This window comes from Mustela lutreola, chromosome 13 (genome assembly GCF_030435805.1).
Source record: "Mustela lutreola isolate mMusLut2 chromosome 13, mMusLut2.pri, whole genome shotgun sequence".
Taxonomy (NCBI): Eukaryota; Metazoa; Chordata; class Mammalia; order Carnivora; family Mustelidae; genus Mustela; species Mustela lutreola.
This window is the reverse complement of record NC_081302.1, coordinates 46,573,736-46,594,859: the sequence shown is the minus strand read 5'-3', so window position 1 is coordinate 46,594,859 and position 21,124 is coordinate 46,573,736. Positions and strand designations below refer to the sequence as shown.

The 21,124-nt window shown below is 38.7% G+C and overlaps 1 protein-coding gene across 4 annotated transcripts in view; it reads right to left on the bottom strand.

The window, feature by feature from the left end:
- DIAPH3 (diaphanous related formin 3) overlaps window positions 1-21,124 on the bottom strand; it is a 506,201-nt gene that overhangs the window by 114,015 nt on the left and 371,062 nt on the right. For all 4 annotated transcript variants that reach the window (XM_059144199.1, XM_059144200.1, XM_059144201.1 and 1 more), the window contains 2 exons: window positions 12,428-12,523; window positions 11,889-11,948 (listed from right to left, as the gene is read on the bottom strand). In XM_059144199.1, the coding sequence (XP_059000182.1) occupies window positions 11,889-11,948; window positions 12,428-12,523 (156 nt within the window). The remainder of the gene's footprint in view (window positions 1-11,888; window positions 11,949-12,427; window positions 12,524-21,124) is intronic.

The window sequence follows — 21,124 nt, the reverse complement described above, 5'->3', positions numbered from 1 at the left end:
AATATTTCTAATTTTAATTTTCTTTAAGGTTAATGGTTATTTTCCAAAGAAATGCAAAAGGCTTCCAATAAAACAGCAATTCCTTGTCCTGGTCTCTGCCTTATTCATGTTTCTCTTGCTATCTCCTGAGTAGTCAGTTTTAGACATTATTTACTGATTTCCTAGTATGATAGACCAAAGCTGAACTTCTTAACAGCTCGGTTATCTCAAAAGGGCTGCTCACAACCTGGCTTCCCCCAGAATGAATAGGGAGGGAGGAAGACAGAGCAACCAAGACTATCTTTCATAACCTAATCTTAGACATGACATACTATCAGTTCTGCTGTATTCAGCTGGTTACAGACTAACCCTGGAAAACGTTTGTGGAGGTGGTACAGATTACATAAGGATACAAACACCAGGAGGCAGTAATCATTGGGGCCATCTTGGGAGTCTGGTTACTACAGAGTTTATATTATTAGGACTGTAAAATTGCTCACAAGGTTATATCAAATTCAAGTAGTATACTGTAATTATATATCCCTATTTCCCCCTGGAGTAAAATTTGGCTCTTCTTTTGGTGCGCCTGGGTGGCTCAGTCGTTAAGCATCTGCCTTCCTCTCAGGTCATGATCCCCGGGTCCTGGGATGGAGCCCCGCGTCAGGCTCCCTGCTTGGCAGGAAGCCCGCTTCTCCCTCTCCTACTCCCCTTGCTTGTGTTCCCTCTCTCGCTGCCTCTCTCTCTGTCAAATAAATAAATTAAAAAAAAAAATTCGGCTCTTTTTTTCTTAGCACTTACCATCCTACTCTTATTTGTCCCCAAAGTTTTATGATAAAATTGTACACAAATATACAATTATACAAATACAACTGTATACACTAATACAATTGTACACACTAATACAATTGTACACAAAGCCAAACGGATCAGATTATCTTTAAGTTCTACATTTCCCTCCTGATCTTCCCCTAGAACTTTCTATGTTTATGTTTCTCCAAATATGTACTATTTTCTTTCTGCTACAATATTTCTCATACTTGAAAATTCTTTTTGTTTTTAAATCTTTTCTATACATACCTTTTTTATATTTCAATGATAAAAAGAAGAGGATTGTATATACATTATTACGATTTAATATAGATTAATTGATGCTATTCCCTACATTTTCTCTGTCTACTAAGAGTTTCTTCATTTTGTTTTTTTTTTTTCCCTTCTTTTTTCATGTTGAATATTTTCCTCAAATGTCAGCTGATGAGTCCTGGGCTTAAATTAATATTTAAGACTAAACACTTGGAGTGAGTGAATAGGTTTGTTAACTAGCAAGCTTTTCCATGGCATGTTCTTGCAGGAAGCTACCGTTTTTTGAGAGACAGGAGCCGAAATGCCATTATCTGAAAGCCTTTTCTCTGGACTGTTCATTATCTACAGAAGAAAATTCAGACATCTACTTAAAATATAAGCTTCGCTCCTGTGTAGTAAAGACTAGGTGGTGGGATGGGGTCAGAAGAAGACTTTGTCATTCATTTCTCCCCTTTTCTCCCCAAAACCTTCCTCTATGTTCACATAATCCCTGTTTTTGGTGGAGTACCTCAGCTCTGGCTTGTACTCTAATTCTAGAGTTTCTAGCACAATTTTTCCAGACAGCATACTTTTTATCTCCTGGAGGTACGGAGGAAAGGCTGGGGCCGGGGACTGGGGGGTGGTAGGGTAAGCACAGCATAGGGGTTACAAGTCTGGATTTGGAGCCACCGTGCCTAGCTGGAGGCGGAACAGCTCCCTAATAATCCTTGCATTTTCAGCTCTATGCCTCCTTCCTCCCATCTATGGTTCCTGAACGCTCATGTGGAGCTGTGAGGAGTAGATCAGTCTGTTTCTCCTTGGGGTACCTATTGTGGAGGGTTGAATTGTGTCACCCCAAATTTATGTTGAAGTCCTAACTCCTGGTATCTGTGAATGTGACTTTTGCAGATATAATCGAGTTAAGATGAGCTCAAACTTGATTAGCATGATTCTAACCAAAAGATTAATGTCCTTCTAAGAAGACTATGTGAAGACACAGACAGACGGGGAGAAGGCGCTGTGAACACGGAGGCAGAGATTTGAGTGACCCAGCTTGCAGGCCAATGACCACCAGAGACTGCAGGCTACCAGCAGAAGCATGAAGGAGAAAGAGGACAGATTCTCCTCCAGAGCCTCCAGACAGAACCAACCTGGCCAACACCTTCAGACTTCTAGCCTCCAGATTTGTGACAGAACAATTTTCTGTTACTTTAAGTGCCCCCGCCTGCCCGTTCCCCAGTTTGTGGTAATTTGTCATGGGGGCCTTGGAAATGAATACACCTGCATTCCAGCTTTCTCTCCCGGCATCATGTTCTTCTCCACTGTCATACGTTGTTCCAGGTGAAAGATGTCTTGTTTTCAGAGGACTGGAGATTGATTTTTATTACTCTTTCTCTTAGTGCCTCTGTGGTGACTCCCAAGGGGACAAAAGGGTTAAAACATCTTTACTATTCTATTTTAAAACTAAAAATCTCTATGGTCTTTTTTTTTTTTTTTTAAAGATTTTATTTATTTGTCAGAGATAGAGAAAGAGAGTACACACAAGCAGGCAGAGAGGCAGGCAGAGGCAGTGAGAGAAGCAGGTTCCCTGCCGAGCAAGGAGCCCGATGCGGGACTTGATCCCAGGACCCTGGGATCATGACCTGAGCCGAAGACAGCGGCTCAACCAACTGAGCCACCCAGGCATCCCTCTCTATAGTCTTTTAATTTTTCCTTTTTTCCCCCTCTAAACCAGTTCATACCAATCAATGCACTTTAAGTACAACAATATAGGAACTATGCATAGGAAGGAAATTAATTTCAATCTCTAATTAGTACAACCGTTCTGCACACTACTGTCACTTTACTCACAAATTTATAATGACTCTCTAGTGATAAATGTATCTCCACCTGCAGAAGGTAGGTGGAGAAGGGGAAAGAACGAAGAGGAACTAACATTGAAGTTATTGAACATCTACTCAGCCCAGATACTGCAGTAGAGTACTTTCCCATACTTTTACTAAATCGTCCTAATTGTCCTAATAGTTTATGAAACGTGTAATTTCTCTATTTTACAACCGAGGAGGAGGACATTCAAAAGTTAAATAACCTGCTATCGTCACTCTTTTAACAAGTCAAAAGTCAAACCAAGGCCTGTCTGTCTCTAAATCCCAAGCCTGATACCACGCTCTCTTTCAAGGTCAAACTGCTTGGCTAGATCATTTAAGGTTTCTAGAAACAAAATTCAAAAATCTGGCTAGTTTTATGCTTTCACAAATAATCAGTGAATAAGAATAACTACTGCTCTCTTTTAAGGTAACGGCTCTGTGTGCGGCGGGCACTTTGCTAACGATTTATTTTTAATACAACCATCTTGAGAAACGGTTTCTGTATTTGCCTATTCCAAACTGACATTTTATGAGGACTGATAAAATATAAAAATAATTCTAATGGTACCTTAGCAATAACTAAGGGAGCACCAAGTGTTGTTCTCATAGGAGAGGATCTCAGATATGTAATATAGTGGACACATACCGGGAGGGAGACCAGCTACGCGAGGGTCACCATCCTCCGTCCCTGTTAGAACGCCTGCCTCCTACGTAACTCAGCACCGCAACAATGCTGAAACACACATCGTGTAACATGACCCACCAGAGTCTCCATTACTTTCCTAAATAACCACCACACTATTTTAAAGTACGAATATCTTACCATCTTAAAAAAGGGGAGGATTCTGCTTGACTGGTGTTCTGAAGCACGCTCAGACTGCCTTCCGCCACGCTGAGCACTATGCTTACATCTGGAGGGAAACTTTTAGAACCTTTAGGTTATCGGGAAACCAACTGCCCTTTGTCACAGGGCCTGGGAAGCACCCGGACCACTTTTCTCCTCCCCAGACTTTACAGACTATCATTACATAATTGTCTCCCTTTTCAGCGGGATTGATGCAAACGTGGTTTTTGTCTCCCTGAAGAGTTACCTCTCTGCGGTCGATGCAGGACACATGCCATGGGTCCTTCCCCATCACCCTTGCCTCTCTTTCTACTCAGACTTTCAGGAGGAGACCTTTTATCTTAGTTCTCAGGGCAAACAGATGTCACCAGGTGAGACCTTCAGATTCCCCCTTACTCAGTGTTTGCATCCCCTTCTCTCCGTATATCCTTCCTTTTCACTGTCCAGGTTCTCCACACCTGTGCTCCCCCATGCCATCCCCCAAGAACCTCACTATCCACAGCCCCAGAACATATTCATCCCTCCCCTCCAGAACACAGAGACAGTAAAGCCAAGGGCACGTAAAAGGCAAAGAGACATAACTTACTCGTTACACCATGACTCGTTCTGGGTCCTGCTATTTCTCTTGTTTTTCTTCTTTCACATCTAGGAAGAGAAGCCTACCCTCCTCCGTCTAATGCCATCTGGCTTCAGTTTCTACTATTCTATAGAAATTGCTCTTCCTGAGGTGAACAATGGCACCCGTGTTCGCCAGCCAATCTGTGTCCAGGTGCTCCCCCATCGTTATTTGCCTGGCCTCCCTGAAGCCTATGGCTTTGCTGATGGCTTTTTCCCAGGCTCCTCTTTCCCTTGCCTGCTCCTTCCAAGCTGCATAGCCCAGAAGAGCCCTGTACACCACCTGGCCCAGAAGACCCAATAAGACTAATGGCCATCCCAGGCACAAATGATGCCTTCTCCTCCCGGTATCCCGGGAGAAGCTTCCCAGTAGCACCAAATTTCACTGAATTGAAACTGTTTATCTTGAACAATTTATTTGTCATTAAAATTGTAGATCTGCCAACCATTTGACATGTTTTCCACATTTGGGATTATGTCAATGCAACTTTAGTTCTCAAGTGACAAAGTGACAGTACAAGTGGCTCCATTTTAAGGTTATATATGTAAAAATATAATATGCGGAAAAAGAGAAAAGTAAAGGAATCAAACAACACAAAAGCCAGTAATCAAAAAACAAAATAAAAAATTCTTCTTTTATCTTTCTGGTGGGTGGTGGGGTGAAATTTGATTAAATCGAGAGATCCTGTCACCAGGAAAAGAAAATATGCCCAAACACAAAATATAAAACAAAAGGACCAAGTTCTAGGAGCTTCTAAAATCTCTCCACAAACTCCTTCTGAGCTTGTATTACGAGGAAAGGGAGAAATTTAGAGTGGGCCAGAAATTTTGAAAGATCGTGTAATCATAGTCCACTACGGCACACAAACAGAACAAAAGACAAATCAATCATAACTACTATTTCAGGGACGTCAAGGACACTCCTTTCCGTATGCAGTAGTCTTACCCCTTTTCACTCAACTTAGTCCCAGCCTTCAGCATACATTTGTGAATGCTCATTAAGTGAAAGGCATTTGCTATTTCTTGCATAAATGTCCTTTTAAAACAACTTAAAGTCCTCACTGCTTGAGGATTTTTTTAACCTGTTCGTGCTTAAGAGTGTATATGATACTCACTAAGCCAGAAGGTTGTCCCTGCCTTGACTATAAATTAGAAAGGCCTTTCCCTTCTGCCCACAGGGCATCCTTACCTAGGCAGGAGCCCTGCTGAGTCCATGCTTCCTTTTGCTTGACTACATAGTAAATAGGAGAGACTGATATTTGAATAATATGTGAAATCACCCAAATTGTTTTACACTCCTGGCCTAGAAAAATCTCCTTAAAAAAATATTTAAGTCTTTTTTGACAGTTATAGGTAGCATTTGATTCTGCTTGAAAGCTCCAGTGTAAGGGTGTCAAAAACAATTAGTATTTTAATAGCTCCCTTTCTTTCTCAGGTATTTAGCAGCAGAAGTTCATCAGAAAGAGAACAAAAAATATTCTCAAAAACATGAGCCAATGACATTTGGCAAAATCATATAATTTTACTTTATTATTCCCTAGGCTCTTTTCTACTTTGGATTAGGATGCAGTTCAAAGAAATAAAAAATGGTAGTTGTCAACATTTGCTTTGATAGATACGGTTTTCTAGACAAGGAGTGGCTTGGTGTTGTCCTCATTGTTTTCAAACAAGCCTTAAGGCAGCTAGTGTTCAGTAGACAATACTGAAAACCTTACTAATTTCATAATTCTGCCTCAAGACAAATTCTTGTTGTTTGGAGGAAGGCAGGTCAAGAAATAAAGAGGACCCACGACTGAGTGGATTAGGGAGGGCAGGGTGGTTATGTGTGAAGTTTCGAGAGATCCACAATGAAGCCTGTCTTGTGTTGCCTCCCTTATTTCGTGAGAAATATGCTAATTCAAAGATATCGAACTAGCTTCACATTTAATTCTGACTTCAAATCTTCGAGTAGCAGAGCAGCTGTGCCTGGCGGCAATACAATCTTATTTCTATAAAAATCTCTCAAAGCTCCACATATAAGTAGAAGAGTAAAAATAGATAATCAAATCCAAATTAAGGCTATTAAGAATTGATTTAGTGTAAAGATAATATAGCAAGATTTTGTTTAGGTTATGGATGTTCACTAAAAATGTGTAATACTTGTTTGCCTAAAATTTTGATTATGTTTTATCTTATTTTGTCACAGTTAAATAGTTTTATCATTAGGGACTTTAATTGCATATAGTTTATAGAATTCTTTCTGATTACTCTATATCCATTTAACTGAGAAAAAAACCACACTGTACTAGTTAATGAAAAGAGAACCTTCTAATGAAGATGCAATCAAATCGCAGGCAGATGTACCACAAGGTGTGGCTACACCAACAACGGTTCCTATTTGTGAAACCTTTGTTGGGAACACTTTATAGCATCTCCACTGTGTGGAGAAGAGATGTCCTGGAAGAGAGTAGGAAGTAATGTATCCTGAAATGCACTAGCAACTCAGTGGTATACCACTGCGTTGTAGAAACAGGGAAGCAAACAACAAAAGACAGAAAATGAGGAAACCAAGTCCTTGAAAGTCTCCTTTCCCCCTTCATAATGTTGGCTCGACTATCATGCAATCTCTCCAATTTCTTCATCTCTCTTTTGCCTCTTGCTCACTTCGTTACCCACCTGTGTCCACCCCTGAGGTGTATCCCTTGATTTGCCATCCTCTAGGTTTAAATATTTTTCTTTAGAGAACTCATTAGCTTAAGTAGCAGTTCTCTGTGGGGGTCTCTTAACTCACAGCTCTGGACCTGGCTTCTTCCCTCAAACCTTAAAAAGCTCTTTGATTCACTCGCCATCCCTTGTGGCCAGCCAATCGGTGTTGGCATCTAGGGTGGCTATGAAGTCCTTTTGAGTCTTTCTTCTCTCCTACATTTCTCACTTCAGTTCCAAGAAAACCTGCTCAGACCTGTGATTTTCCTGCTCAAAAACCTCAACAGTCCAATTTCTTGGCCGTGCATCAGACTTTCCATATACTTCTTTCCTATCTGGTCCTTCATTTTTTTAACAAGACCATTTGATTCACTAACAACCAGATATGGTAGGATCTTTATAAAAAAGCATTAATAAATACTTTGATTATCTTAACTTTAAAGGAACTCTTACTATTTTCCACAGACTACAGAAAATCTTCAGATTTGGAATGCACTGTGGAAAGACACAAGATAATGCCCTGTACTCATTAGCAGAGGCTTTCCTTTGTTTTATTTACTGTTGTTAAACTCTGCTTGATTAAGCAAGGGAAAGAAATCTAATTAATAAGCAACTCTCCACTTCTAAGGAGTGAATAATCCCATCAAGTTCGAACTGCATCCTCCCTATTTGATACAACACCTTTTGAAGCACAGACCACTGATGATCAAAGAGCTCCTTCCAATGACAGACAACATTTTAGGGAGGAGATGAGAAAGGGGTTAACAGTGTTCACAGCTGGAGCTTTAGCAATTAGCATATTAAATCCCACTTATTTGGGTGACATCCAGTGACCTGATTTTGCTCAATATAGTACATTAATTGTTCCATTCAAACCTAAACATAAACATGTCTGTTCATTCAACACATTCTTACTAAACATCCGTGTGTCAGGCACCAACGGAGGGAGTGCTGAGGTTACAGCAGTATGTAAGTCGGGCGTCTTTTATCCTCTTGTCCCTACCCTGATGGGACTCAGCAGTAGTGGGGCAGACATTGAATAGTTAATAGAAAATGACTACTGCAAAATGGGAAAGCCATTGGGGTTATTAGAATATATAGTTTTACAGACTGGGGCTCACTGGAGAACCTCTGAGAAAGTGCACACACCTATTGCTCTTTCCTGGCCCACACTTGCCCTTGGGCTTTTGTCCTCACTTCTACTCATCCTTCAAAACTCAGCCTGGATTTCAGGTCCTTCTAGAAGTCAAGTCTGGATTGTCCTCATAAGGTCTGGATTGGTCTTCCGCATCTGTAGGTACTCCCAAAGCTTTATGTGTTGCCTCTACCCCGGCATTAACCAAATGTATGGGAATTGTTACTCATCTGTCCAAACTAGATGATGAACGCTTAGGGACTATCTCTATAAGTGCCTAGCAAGTGCTTAATAATTTTTGCTAAATGAATGAATGAATAAAGGTTTAATGAGGAAAAATACTGGGCATTTAATTTCTGCTGAGGCTATCAAAGGCAAAGAAAAGGATAAAACAATTAATGGTTTTAACCAAAGTCTTTTGGGCAAGGGTTGGAACACAGAACAAGGGCTGGATTACTTAGCATGTAGAATTTCCATGCTTCTGAGGGCCATAGCAGCTAGATCGCTTGAGGTCATCTTTTGCCAAAATATATCCTGGGATATTTTAGCTGCAAGGTCTCAGAGGATACTCTACCAGGATCTTTTAATTCTGAAATAAAAAATGATCTATGTCTGCTACTGCATTTTTATCTTTAGGTATAATCTAAATCTGTACTTATAATCTATATAATCCATAGTCTCTGTAACAGAGTATAAGTTGGCTAAAATTAATATATAGGTTTTAATGCAGAGTTTATTTTTTTTTAAGTTTTTATATATTTATTTGTCAGAGAGAGAGAGAGAGAATAAGCGGGGGAGAGGCAGGCTCCCTGCTGAGCAAGGAGCCCTGACATTCGTGCAACTTGATCCCAGGACCCTGGGATCATGACCTGAGCCAAAGGCAGATACTTAACCAACTGAGCCCACCCAGATGTCCCTAATATGAAGTATATTAAAAGAAATAAAAAGTGGTTATAATCCAGAAGATAGTATATTCTTGGAAAAGACTGCTACCTAGCAGTTAAATCTGGGAACAGGAGACAAGATACTCTACAGGCTAGAAAACCTCTGAAAGGGTCTTTCTCAGTAGGTCACCCTTATGTCAAGGAGAGGGGGAAAAAAAGGCACATAGATTGCTTATAGCCCAAGAATGTGAAAGGAATAGATGCTGATTCAAGTCATGTATTCAGAGTACAACATGGCAGAAAGATTAAGAACTTGGAATCAGAGTCAGCTCAGGTTCAAAACCTGGCACAGGACCACAAGCAAATTACCAGACCTCTTTAATCTTTAGTTATTTTCAACAACGAAATGGAGATAAAAATATTGACTATCTGATAAGATTATTGTGAAGACACAGGATGATATGTATAAAAATTCCATATGGTGCTTGGTATTTAGTAAGCCAAATCACTCAGTAGACATCAGATTATTATTAATGCTTAAAAATATTATTTTACTTAGCATATAAGCAAGTTTAAAATAATTGTAGAAGATCTATGTCTTCAGAAAGAAGGGTTATGAGATAATATGAACCAATATAAACCAAGCATATAGGAAATGTCAGACATTGGTTTAAGTACATGAAAGCAGATTAAAAAGTAAAATAGGCTCAACTTACATTTAATTCACATAGTTTAGTTGAGTTGTAGGGTTAGCATTTTCAAAACAAAAAGCAATTTTTAGAAATAGCAAGATTCAACATACTCTGGAATATCATTTTTCCTGATAATAATCATGATCCTTTTTTCAGTGACAATATTTTCCTTAAATTCTGTACTTTTCAATATCTAGTCTAATAAATCTATCTTTACATACAGAGTTCTTAAAGGTTAACTGGTCATTTGGATTTTTCCCCACTTGGTTAGATATATGAAAAGAAAACACAACAGAAATATTGATAGAAAGTAAGTGTTAAAAAACACTTTAATCCACTACATTTATATTAGAAAAGAATTTGACCTTTATGATATATCTCCTTTGGCTTGCTGTATAACCTATGAGTTTAATTATCACAATAGCCTTATAACTTCAGATAGTACATGTCAACCTGAGTAAAGACAGAAATGCAAGGTTCATCTGCTTTTATGCAATGGACCAAAACACCACAATTTATAAGTAATTATAGATGAGCTTTTGTAGCCCGGACACTTTACTGACATTACGGTTAGAAAAGACTGGGTTTCCCAAGGCCAGTGCACAAAATTACCATAAATAATCTTCCTCTACATAATAACTAAAACACTTATTTTAAATTAAGCATAGGAGGGATATATGTATGCCATTATAATCACTTCATGATCATGGTTTTGGCTGTGGGTCTTTAATGACACACAATGGGGACTGCATTATCTTACATATTTTGTTATTAATAAAAAATAATTCAAAATACCCACATGTAATCAAAAAAAGAAACGTGATGGGAATCAGAACTGCATTATGGTCATATTTGTTTCACTAACTAGCTCTGCACTCTTGGGAGGGTTTGCGGCTTCTCTGAATTTCCATTTATTCATCTACAAAACAAAATAATCTCTAGGGTCAAGGATAGCTCTATTCTCTAGACATTTGCCATTATTTACTATGTCGCAATGACTCCAAATCATAAACCCAAAGTTAGGAAGTACTTAATTATCCACAATGAGTATCTGTAACATACTACAGTTCCTCTTTTCTGCTGTTAGAGTAGCGAAAGGCCAAACAAGAATAAAAACATACTGTTGAAAAGACTAGAAAGACCAATTTAAACATTTCACCTTGAGCAATAAACATCTACCCATCTATTAAGATTAATTACCCACATGTACTTTTTTTCTTATTCACTTCCTAGTTTTTTTTAGGCTACCCTAGAAATTTGACACAAATGTCTGTACTTAGCCACACATTAACACTTCCAGAACTTAACTCCTCCGTATCTATAACAACCCTAGAAGGAAAATCTGTCAAGTATTTTTCCATTTATAAATCTGGCAAGTTTTGATGACAATCTCACTCTGAATAAATGACAACGTAATTGATAAATTTGCTTATGACCTTGGAAGGTAAGCAGAACCCCATAACACATAACAGTGAGAGAAAGGAAACCAGTGTAAATAAAACTCAAGTCAGCAGGAATTGGCACCTTGAAGAGAGGAGGGCTCCATTCAAGTGGGTGTGCAGGTACTGCTTAGGGACTTTTGAAAGCAGTCAATCTCAGATAAACATCAGAAACTCAGTTACTCACCTTTTTCGTAATTCTAGTACGTTCTTCCACAAAAAGAGCACATGAAACTCGCCTGTATTAATGATTTTGCCAAAATGCTGGTCACAGTAATTCAAACTATACTGGCAAATATGGTAGAATAAAATAGTTTAAAATTTAATATTTCAAAATGTATCTTGATGTAAGGCAAATCCACTATGTAAAATATTACTTCGAGAGCAAACTGTTTCTGAAAGGACACCCTGGGCAACACTGATCAAAAATGTCCGAGATAATTTCGAATAATAAAAAATTGGAAAATTCATCTGAGACCTAAAAGAAGAACTTTAGATACTACCTCCAGGCCATATTGTAAGCATGGAATATTATGAATATACAATCTCAGGGCATCAGGCACTTCCGCACATTCCTACTCCTATGGTTATATTTGAACTTGAGAACCTTCACAGCAGCCTATTAAAATAATAGATCAACAGGATAAAAGTAGATAAGAAGAAAGTGCAATTTATGAATACGGTTTATTACCATGGTTACAAACTTTCAGAACAGGCCTCTGAGACATGGGACTGAGACTTTGCCGAATATCTGTTAAGAGAGAGAAAGAAAATTAATACAGAGGTCTGTTCATCTCAAGAAATGTTAACAGTATTAGACAGTTTTCAAAGGTTAAATATGTCTGGACCAAAAGCAATGCTTCAATACCCTGAAATACTTGAAGCAATGATGTTATGACTTTTACTTTCCATTTAATTATGCTATTGTAAACTCCACAGGGATAAGGTGCATATGGTTCTTTAGATGAGACTTGTCACACTAATCAGGATTTTCTAGGTTTAGTGCTTTGGTTTGTTAATGTGCTACTGCCACCACCCAACTGGAATGCTTCCCTGACATTTGTCATTGCAAGGGAAGGATTAAGCAAACTCATGAAACTTCTGAAGAGCTGCTGCCCAGAGCACTACATTCTTGACACACGACTTGAAAAGAATTAAAAGGAAAAAAAAAAAAAGTTGTTCTTTATGATAGTTCCCTAGAAAGTAACATGAAACAAGTATAATGTTCACCTTTTGGCTTTGGTGTCCTTTTTCTTCGGTCGCGGAAGGCAGCCCCCGACTGCAAAGCTTCCAGCAGACTATCCATCACTCCTGTCTCATCACCCTCTGTGAAGAGAGATGCAGGGAATTCCGTCAGCCCTCAGGGTTACCATAGCAATGTCAGAGCATACACAGAAACTGGTGCTGGTGATGGTTAGGGGGAAGAAAGATCAGATGCCAGGGCGAAACCAGCAATTTCAAAATAAGATAGGACTTCAACTCTCTCATAAATCAAGTATCTTTTAATGAAATTGGGCTCATTAGTGCCTGTGTTGCCATCCACTAAAGAGGACCGGGTTCCACTGATTCACATCACAGGACTGCTTTTATAGTCTGGCGGCCCAATAACTTTAAATAGAATGCGGTTCTAGGCATATCTGTGTCCCAGGTTATCATAAATCACGTTTCCCTTGTAGAAATAGATTATTTTCAAAGCATCAGCTTCTATTCTAAAATCGACCAGGTGTGTGAGAATGTTTTGTTGCTGTTACCAAGACTCTGTTGCCTAAACTTTTTGCATGAAATTGTATTTCCAGGTTAACTACTGTGAACATGCAACAACTGTGAACAACAACTGATTTTTTATATCAGAAGATAATTGTCCCTTGACTTTAGGCGACACAGAACAATGACTACAAACTCTCATAGAATGTATGAAAAGTTTGTCTTCCGTAATGAAAAATAAACCAAAAGAGGCTCTCAAATACCTGAAGTATTTGTCACCCAATTATGATTAAATTGATATTCTGTATCTACTAATGGAGGCTGTAGTTATAGAGCCAATCCTCTCTCCAAAGAACAGATTATCTTGTAATATCCGTAGTTATCTATAGTTGTCAGTGTTAAATATTATTCAAAGGAAGTGGCACAGGGGGAAGCTTCAAAGAATCTACTGATCCAAGCCCAAATTCAAGGAAATACACTTTTTTCGTCCCTCAGGAAGAGGTTATTTGTAGGATTCTCTATCCAATTGTATGGCTAGTATAGTTACATCTTATGTAATAGAAAACTATTTTCCTCTGGTTTTCTTATTTCTTTTTACTGCAATGCAATCCCTTGATTGGAAACAGATGACAAATAAATGCAGGAGAGTACAGATAACAAATTCATTTACAGTTTATAAGCAGATATATAAATATAAATATATATTGGCCTCTTTCTATCTGGTTCTATCTCATATTTTTAGAAAAGTACTAAACTTTGTGGGTGTAATTTAAAAAAAAGCTGGGTGACAGAATATCTGAAGGTTAATTTACAGATAAATTTAATTCTAAAGTGCCTTGATGGCTATTTTAATTAAAATACATTAAAAATTTCAGACACCTTAATTAGTAACTAGATATCTTTGAAAATTTACACTCAAACTTAACTTAAAAAAAAAAAAAGAACTGCAAGTTGTGCCAGATATTCAAAATTGAAGGGATATATCTCATTAGTAAAAGACAACATTTTAAAAATCTAAAGCTTTAAGAAAACAAGCATGAGATTAATGACATACACTTTAAGGGGGGGAAAAATAAACACAAACCCAAAACTAAACTCAAAGGACTACAAAGAAAATGTGGACTTCTCTTAGTAAGTTTACTACTGGTAATGGTATTGACATAGTGATTCTGAACCCCATTTTGTGTGTATTACAAGACTAAGCAGATGGGTAAACTCACTGTAGGAAAGGAAATACTAATATAGAATAGGAGGAGAGCAAGAAATGAAGTGTTGGGTCACATTTACAAGTATCATACAGGATCAAGGTTTAAAAAAAAAAAAAAAAAAAAAACCAAAAACAAACAAGCAAACCAAAAAACACTTTGTCTAACTTTCCAAAATAACCCAAAAGTAATGACTCTGTGGCAGCAATGAACACGCCTGGTCTCCAGATCCTGGTTTCTAAATACTATTACTAATGCAAACCAGAATACTTAGAGAAATAATTGATTATGGGGCAGAGACCAAGAAAGTGGGAAAAAAGCCAGGAATGTATTGATGTACCAGAAAATTAGGAAGTGCTCACAGACAAGCAGGGATGGGTCAGAAAGACAGAGGGGGCCACACTGAAGGACAGTCTTGGCCAAATTTAGGGTGATTTGAGCACTAAATGAGTAATAATGGGGATGGATTATTACACATTCGGGGGAAAAACACTTATGCATCCATACTGATACTAAAAAATTAAAAAGAAATATGGAGTAAGGGAAAGTTCTTTACAGAAGAATGTCAACTAACAGGTGTCAAAGATATGGGGAAACATAAAATTTACTACATTATAATTCACATAGTAAGAACTGATTGAGGCAGAAATCAGTAACGGGTACAGAAACTATTGGATATAAGGCTGTCAGGGAACAGGATTTGGAGAAATTTGGCAGATGTCACCTTACCTAAATAATCAAATCTGACATCAAATGTGACAGTAATGGTAGACACTGACAATAATGCCTTCTGAAAGGGTGCCCTGAGACGGACTCAACCTGTGTAGTACATGGCACAATAATATTTATCCTAAATCTAAATGTGAGGAAACTATAATAAAATCCAAAGTGAGGGGTGACTGGGTGGCTCAGTCAGCTCAGGTCATGATCCCAGTGTCCTGGTATCAAGTCCCACCTTGGGCTTTTTCCCTTTACCCCTCCCTCCTGCTCATGATCTCTCTCTCTCTCTCTAATAAATCAATAAAATCTTAACCACCCCCCAAAAAAAGGAAACCCAAAATGAGGAACATTCTGTAAAGTGACTGGTGTGGGTTCTGAAAGACTATCAGTTATGAAAAACAAGTAAGGAAGGAAAGAAAGAAGAGGTTAGGAAGACTGAGGGGGAGTCAAGAGATAAGGACAACCAAATGTAATGCACAGTCTTTGATTAGCTCTTGGACTGTATCATATAAATGATATTGTTGGGAAAATTGGGGAAATTTTAAAATGGACTGGATATTACATAATTGTATTATGCAAATATTAAGTTACTTGAATATGATAATTATCTTACCATTAGGTAGGTTAATTCCATTGTTCTCAGGAAATAGTTGCTGACATACCTAGGCTCACTAAACAACTTATGCCCCTGTCTCATGTTCTCCATTTCATGCTCTTGAACATGCTGCCTTCTTTACACAGAACATCCTTCCCTTTTCTTTGCCAAGCTAATTCCTCCTCTAAGACAGAAATGGGAATCCTTCCCTGACGTATGTGACCTGAACCAGGTGCCCCTCTATGTCTTAATGGCATGCGGTAGCTGGGGCAATAAACCCTTTACAATATAATTTATTATTTTTTTATTTTTATTTTTTTTTAAAAGATTTTATTTATTTACTTGAGAGAGAGACAGTGAGAGAGAGCATGAACGAGGAGAAGGTCAGAGAGAGAGAAGCAGACTCCCCATGGAGCTGGGAGTCCGATGCGGGACTCGATCCCGGGACTCCAGGATCATGACCTGAGCCGAAGGCAGTCGTCCAACCAACTGAGCCACCCAGGCGTCCCGACAATATAATTTACTTGACAGTTTCTGCCACCAGACTGAGTTCACTGAGGACAGAGATTATGGCTTTTGTTTATCCTTAATACCTAGCAAAATGCCAGTATTACATAGAAAGTGTTCATTAATAAATGTTGACTAAATAACAAGTGAGGCACCAAAATGGCCAACGGGTAGGAATAATTATGCAGGAAAATACAGGTCACAGGTGGGAAGGGGGCCTGGGAAGTGGTGGGAGCACATTCCCACCACCACTGTAAACAGTGCAGCGCCGTTTCTTCCTCTTCCCTTGTCTCACACAACCATTCAGGTGCCAAACCTTGTTCGTGCACATACTCCAATATCTCAAGAATTGATCGATTGTTTCCTTTTCTGACTGAACTTTAAGCTCACTGTCCAGAATTGAATTACTTTTCACCTGAAATCTCACATGAGTTGCCAGGAATCACACTGCATCCAGTTAATCCCAAATTCGAATTCATTTCATACAGCACAGGTCAGCTCAAAAGCAGAGCCATGATCTTCATTCAGTCTCCCAGTCACGAATTTTCACTATCTCTCACCTCCCACAATATAAAGTTCTAACTCTTTCACTTGCCCCTACACTTGATTCCAATTGTGTTTCCAATCTTATCTCTTTCAATTTCACAACCTGTTCTTCAGCTGAAGGCAACTTTGTTCACACACCTTTTCTCTCCCTTCCTTCCCTGTCCAGCGGGAACCTCTGTGCTCTTGTTCCCCAGAGCTGATGGCTTTTCTGGGCCTTCATTCCCAATGAAGAACATATTATTCCCAATGAGAAGAATGTATTATGGAAGTAAGAAGACATTCATGCTAGTCTGAGTTTTTGACCAACTACCTATGTGACTTGGGACTCGTTACATATTCGCTCCTGAGAAGTCTAATAGAAAGAATATCTGTCTTGGGTTTATGAGAGGATCCAATGAGAAAATACAAATGAGAGCACTTGGTAAATTGCCAAGTGATATAAAAATGTAGGGAAATAAATTCATAAACGAACTCCACAGCAGACTACAGGAAGTTTATGAAATATTTGATTAGGTTTCAAGTGTTGTTTTAGATACAATATAAATTAATTGATTTTAACTGACTTTAAGTGTATTTTATTATGCCTTTGATTATTGTCATTTTTAAGGGAAACTGATCAGAAGTGCCTATCAGAAATAGGCCCTTTAAATAGTCTCTAAATAACCCAACGTGTAAGATAAAGACATAAAATGGAGGCGTTATTCCAAATATTAAAAGTACATTTAGATTATAATAATTCATCATATGTTTATGGAGGGCCTACTACATGCCAGGACACTATTAGGCACTAAAATTCCCTAGGGCCCAAGGATTAATAAGACGTGTTTTCTGATCTCCAGAAGAACAGTATGAAAGGTATGGGAGGGATCCATATGAAGTACTGGAGAAACAAGGTTTCCTAGTGAATTACAACCTGACAAATAAGCAGTATTTAGTCATGGCAAAGACGAAGGAGAGAACAGCATCCCTGGCAGAAGGAATAGCAGGTAAAAAAAAGCAAAAGATATGAATAAAAACAAAAGTGAGCTAGAGTCAAACATTGAAATGATTTATATTTACATGATTCTAATACAAACTTAATAATTCAAATTTACATCACTTTAATACATTATTCCTCTACAAAGAGAAATAAAAATTAGGTATTTTTAAATTGTAGACTGGAATTCAACATCTCCAACTACAAGTCAGTTCATATAAAAAATATTTATACCCTCTCTCTTGCTATGAACTCTTTTAAATCAATAGACAAACTATAATAGTCAAAGCTTTGCTATATCAGAATAACATATCACCTTGTTTAATTAGTAAATGGTATTTACAAAAATCGTACAGTGTCAAGGGAAATGGAGGAGAGAGAGCTGAGGAGGAGATATCCCTAAAGCAGAATCAATGGGACATGCAGACAAGCAGAGGGTGGCCTACTGAGGAGTTAGACAAGTCTGAGGTCTCAGGGGCCTATGACTGAAAATATGAAAAATGTTTTAAAATAATACTCAGTTTGATGGGTAACAAATGTTGAAGATAATGAGCTTCTTGTTGGACACATGAGTGCAAGGTGCTAGCAGGGACCTTCTGGTAACTTCTGAAAGTAAGCTGGAAATTCTGGTCTCAAATTCAGACAAAAATTTTGATGATATTTTCAGAAGTCATTTATATATTACAAAAGATACTCATTCAGCACTGTGGGCCAGACCCTGGAAAAGGTCCCAGGAATACGAGGGTTGGCTTTATTCTTGCCTTATATGGTCCTCTGGAAGTGCATATGACTGAATCAGGAGAGGCCATCTTGAGAACCAGGAGGAGAAAAAAGATAAGGCAGGACATGAAAAGGTATATTCTTTCCTCTGTTCTACTTTTCCCAAGCCAACGCACAACACGGAAAGTACAGATAATTACAGATACAGAGAAGATGTAAAAGCCTCAGGAATGTTAAAAACAAACCAAATAGGTTGCACCACAAAGTAGAGAATCAGAATGGAAATGGATTTCTCAAAAGCAACACTGAGCCCAAGAAAACAAGATATGGATTTCAAATTCTGAAGAGAAATGATTTCCGATGAGGAAATTGTTACACTGCCTCTAAGAGGAGGACAGAAAATGAACATGTAAGTTTATGAGCACTCGTCCTTAGAAAGCTACTGGAAGGTGTGTGCTTGGGCAAAAAAGATAAGGTGGTAAGAAAAAGAAACAAATATGGGATCCAGGAGAGATGAGGGGACAAAACAGGAAAGTGGCAAAAATATTTCTCAGGATGACACTTGTGTCCCAGGCCCAGAGCAGCCAGTTCAGAACACATGGGAGAAAGCTGGATTGTAGGAGGGAACCATGGCCAAGGAACTAAGAGCAAACCTCCTGTATTGAGCCATTAGCACAAATGACTGCTGTTAATTTCACAGACCTGAGAGTCCAGATAAAATTGGAACAGGTGTACACAAATACTGAGCAAATTAAAGAAATTGTTCATATAAACCTAGAAATGACATTGTTGTCCAACAGGAAATAATCATGGAACACTAACTGAAGGGGTAAGGAATATTTCCATAGTTGTGATATTATAAACACCATTTTTTTGGACTATCATTTGCGATAATAGCAATATGAGGACAGCAGGGGTGGAGGAGAAGGGGTATACACAGGGAGTACGAGGTGGGGAGAAAGCAAAAGAGAACAAAATCTTCACTTCTCAGGAACATGCTGATGCATAAAATAAAATAACGGTAGTCTAAGCATATTATCAACAAATGGAGAAGAGGTAAATAAATACCAGGAAAAAAAAAATCCCAAGGGAAGCAAGGGCAAAAATGAACTATTGGGATTTCATCAAGATCAAAAGCTTTTGCACAGCAAAGGAAACAGTTAACAAAATCAAAAGACAACTGACAAAATGGGAGAAGATATTTACAAACAACATATCAGATAAAGGACTAGTGTCCAAAATCTATAAAGAACTTAGCAAACTCAACACCCAAAGAACAAATAATCCAATCAAGAAATGGGCAGAGGACATGAACAGACATTTCTGCAAAGAAGACATCCAGATGGCCAACAGACACATGAAAAAGTGCTCCATATCACTCGGCATCAGGGAAATACAAATCAAAACCACAATGAGATATCACCTCACACCAGTCAGAATGGCTAAAATCAACAAGTCAGGAAATGACAGATGCTGGCGAGGATGCGGAGAAAAGGGAACCCTCCTACACTGTTGGTGGGAATGCAAGCTGGTGCAGCCACTCTGGAAAACAGCATGGAGGTTCCTCAAAATGTTGAAAATAGAACTGCCCTATGACCCAGCAATTGCACTACTGGGTATTTACTCTAAAGATACAAATGTAGTGATCCAAAGGGGCATGTGCACCCGAATGTTTATAGCAGCAATGTCCACAATAGCCAAACTATGGAAAGAACCTAGATGTCCATCAACAGATGAATGGATCAAGAAGATGTGGTATATATACACAAAGGAATACTATGCAGCCATCAAAAGAAATGAAATCTTGCCATTTGTGACAACATGGATGGAACTAGAGCGTATCATGCTTAGCGAAATAAATCAAGCAGAGAAAGACAACTATCATATGATCTCCCTGATAGAGGAAGTGGTGATGCAACATGGGGGCTTAAGTGTGTAGAAGAAGCATCAATGAAACAAGATGGAATTGGGAGGGAGACAAACCATAAGTGACTCTTAATCTCACAAAACAAACTGAGGGTTGCTGGGGGGAGGGGGGTTGGGAGAAGGGGGAGGGATTATGGACATTGGGGAGGGTATGTGCTTTGGTGAGTGCTGTGAAATGTGTAAACCTGGTGATTCACAGACCTGTACCCCTGGGGATAAAAATATATGTTTATAAAAAATAAAAAATTAAAAAAAAATAAATAAATAAAATTAAAAAAATAAAGAAATATTCAATTCAAAAATAAAAAAAACAAAATCCCAAGGATTAAAATTGGCTGCCTCTGGGAAGTAGGAAGAAATGGAAGGAAGTTGAGAGGAAAGAGGGAAAATATATTTTATCACGCTAGGAGCTTAACATATTTCATTTAGGAATTGGCAGTCATTATGTTGATAAGATAAGGACAATGAAAGATCTCATGACAGAAAAAGATGACCAGGTAAGTAGAGATGAAAGAAGAAGTTGATATTTGACCTTCTTGCGCTTTCCTCTGATAGGGGGAAGAAGAGAGGTAACAAATGATACAACACAACATGGTGAGCTGTGTGACGGAGCTCTCCAGACCAGGAAGGATCGCTAGTGTGGGGCAGGGAGAAGGGGCAGCAGTCCCAGAAGGCCTCCTGGTACCTACGATTTAAAAAAGAGCTTTCTGTCTGTCACAGATGCCTAGAGAAGGAAGGCCCTGCTCAAAATTACAGAACAGGTGGAGGGTCAAGAAACACTTGGGAGACCCAGGTGTGTATGGGAGTGGAGAGCAGAGTGCCTGGGGGGCAGAGCTGAGAGGAGCCGAGGGCACAGGGACGGGCCAGCGGCCCCAAGCACTGAGTAAGGCACAGGAATTTGGGGTTTACCTTTAAGCAAGCCATCAAATTATTTCAACCTAGGACATAACATGGTCGAACTCCTGTTTTAGAAAGAACATTCTGGGGAGAGACCAGATGAAGGGCCAGGACAATAAGAGGAGAGCAGG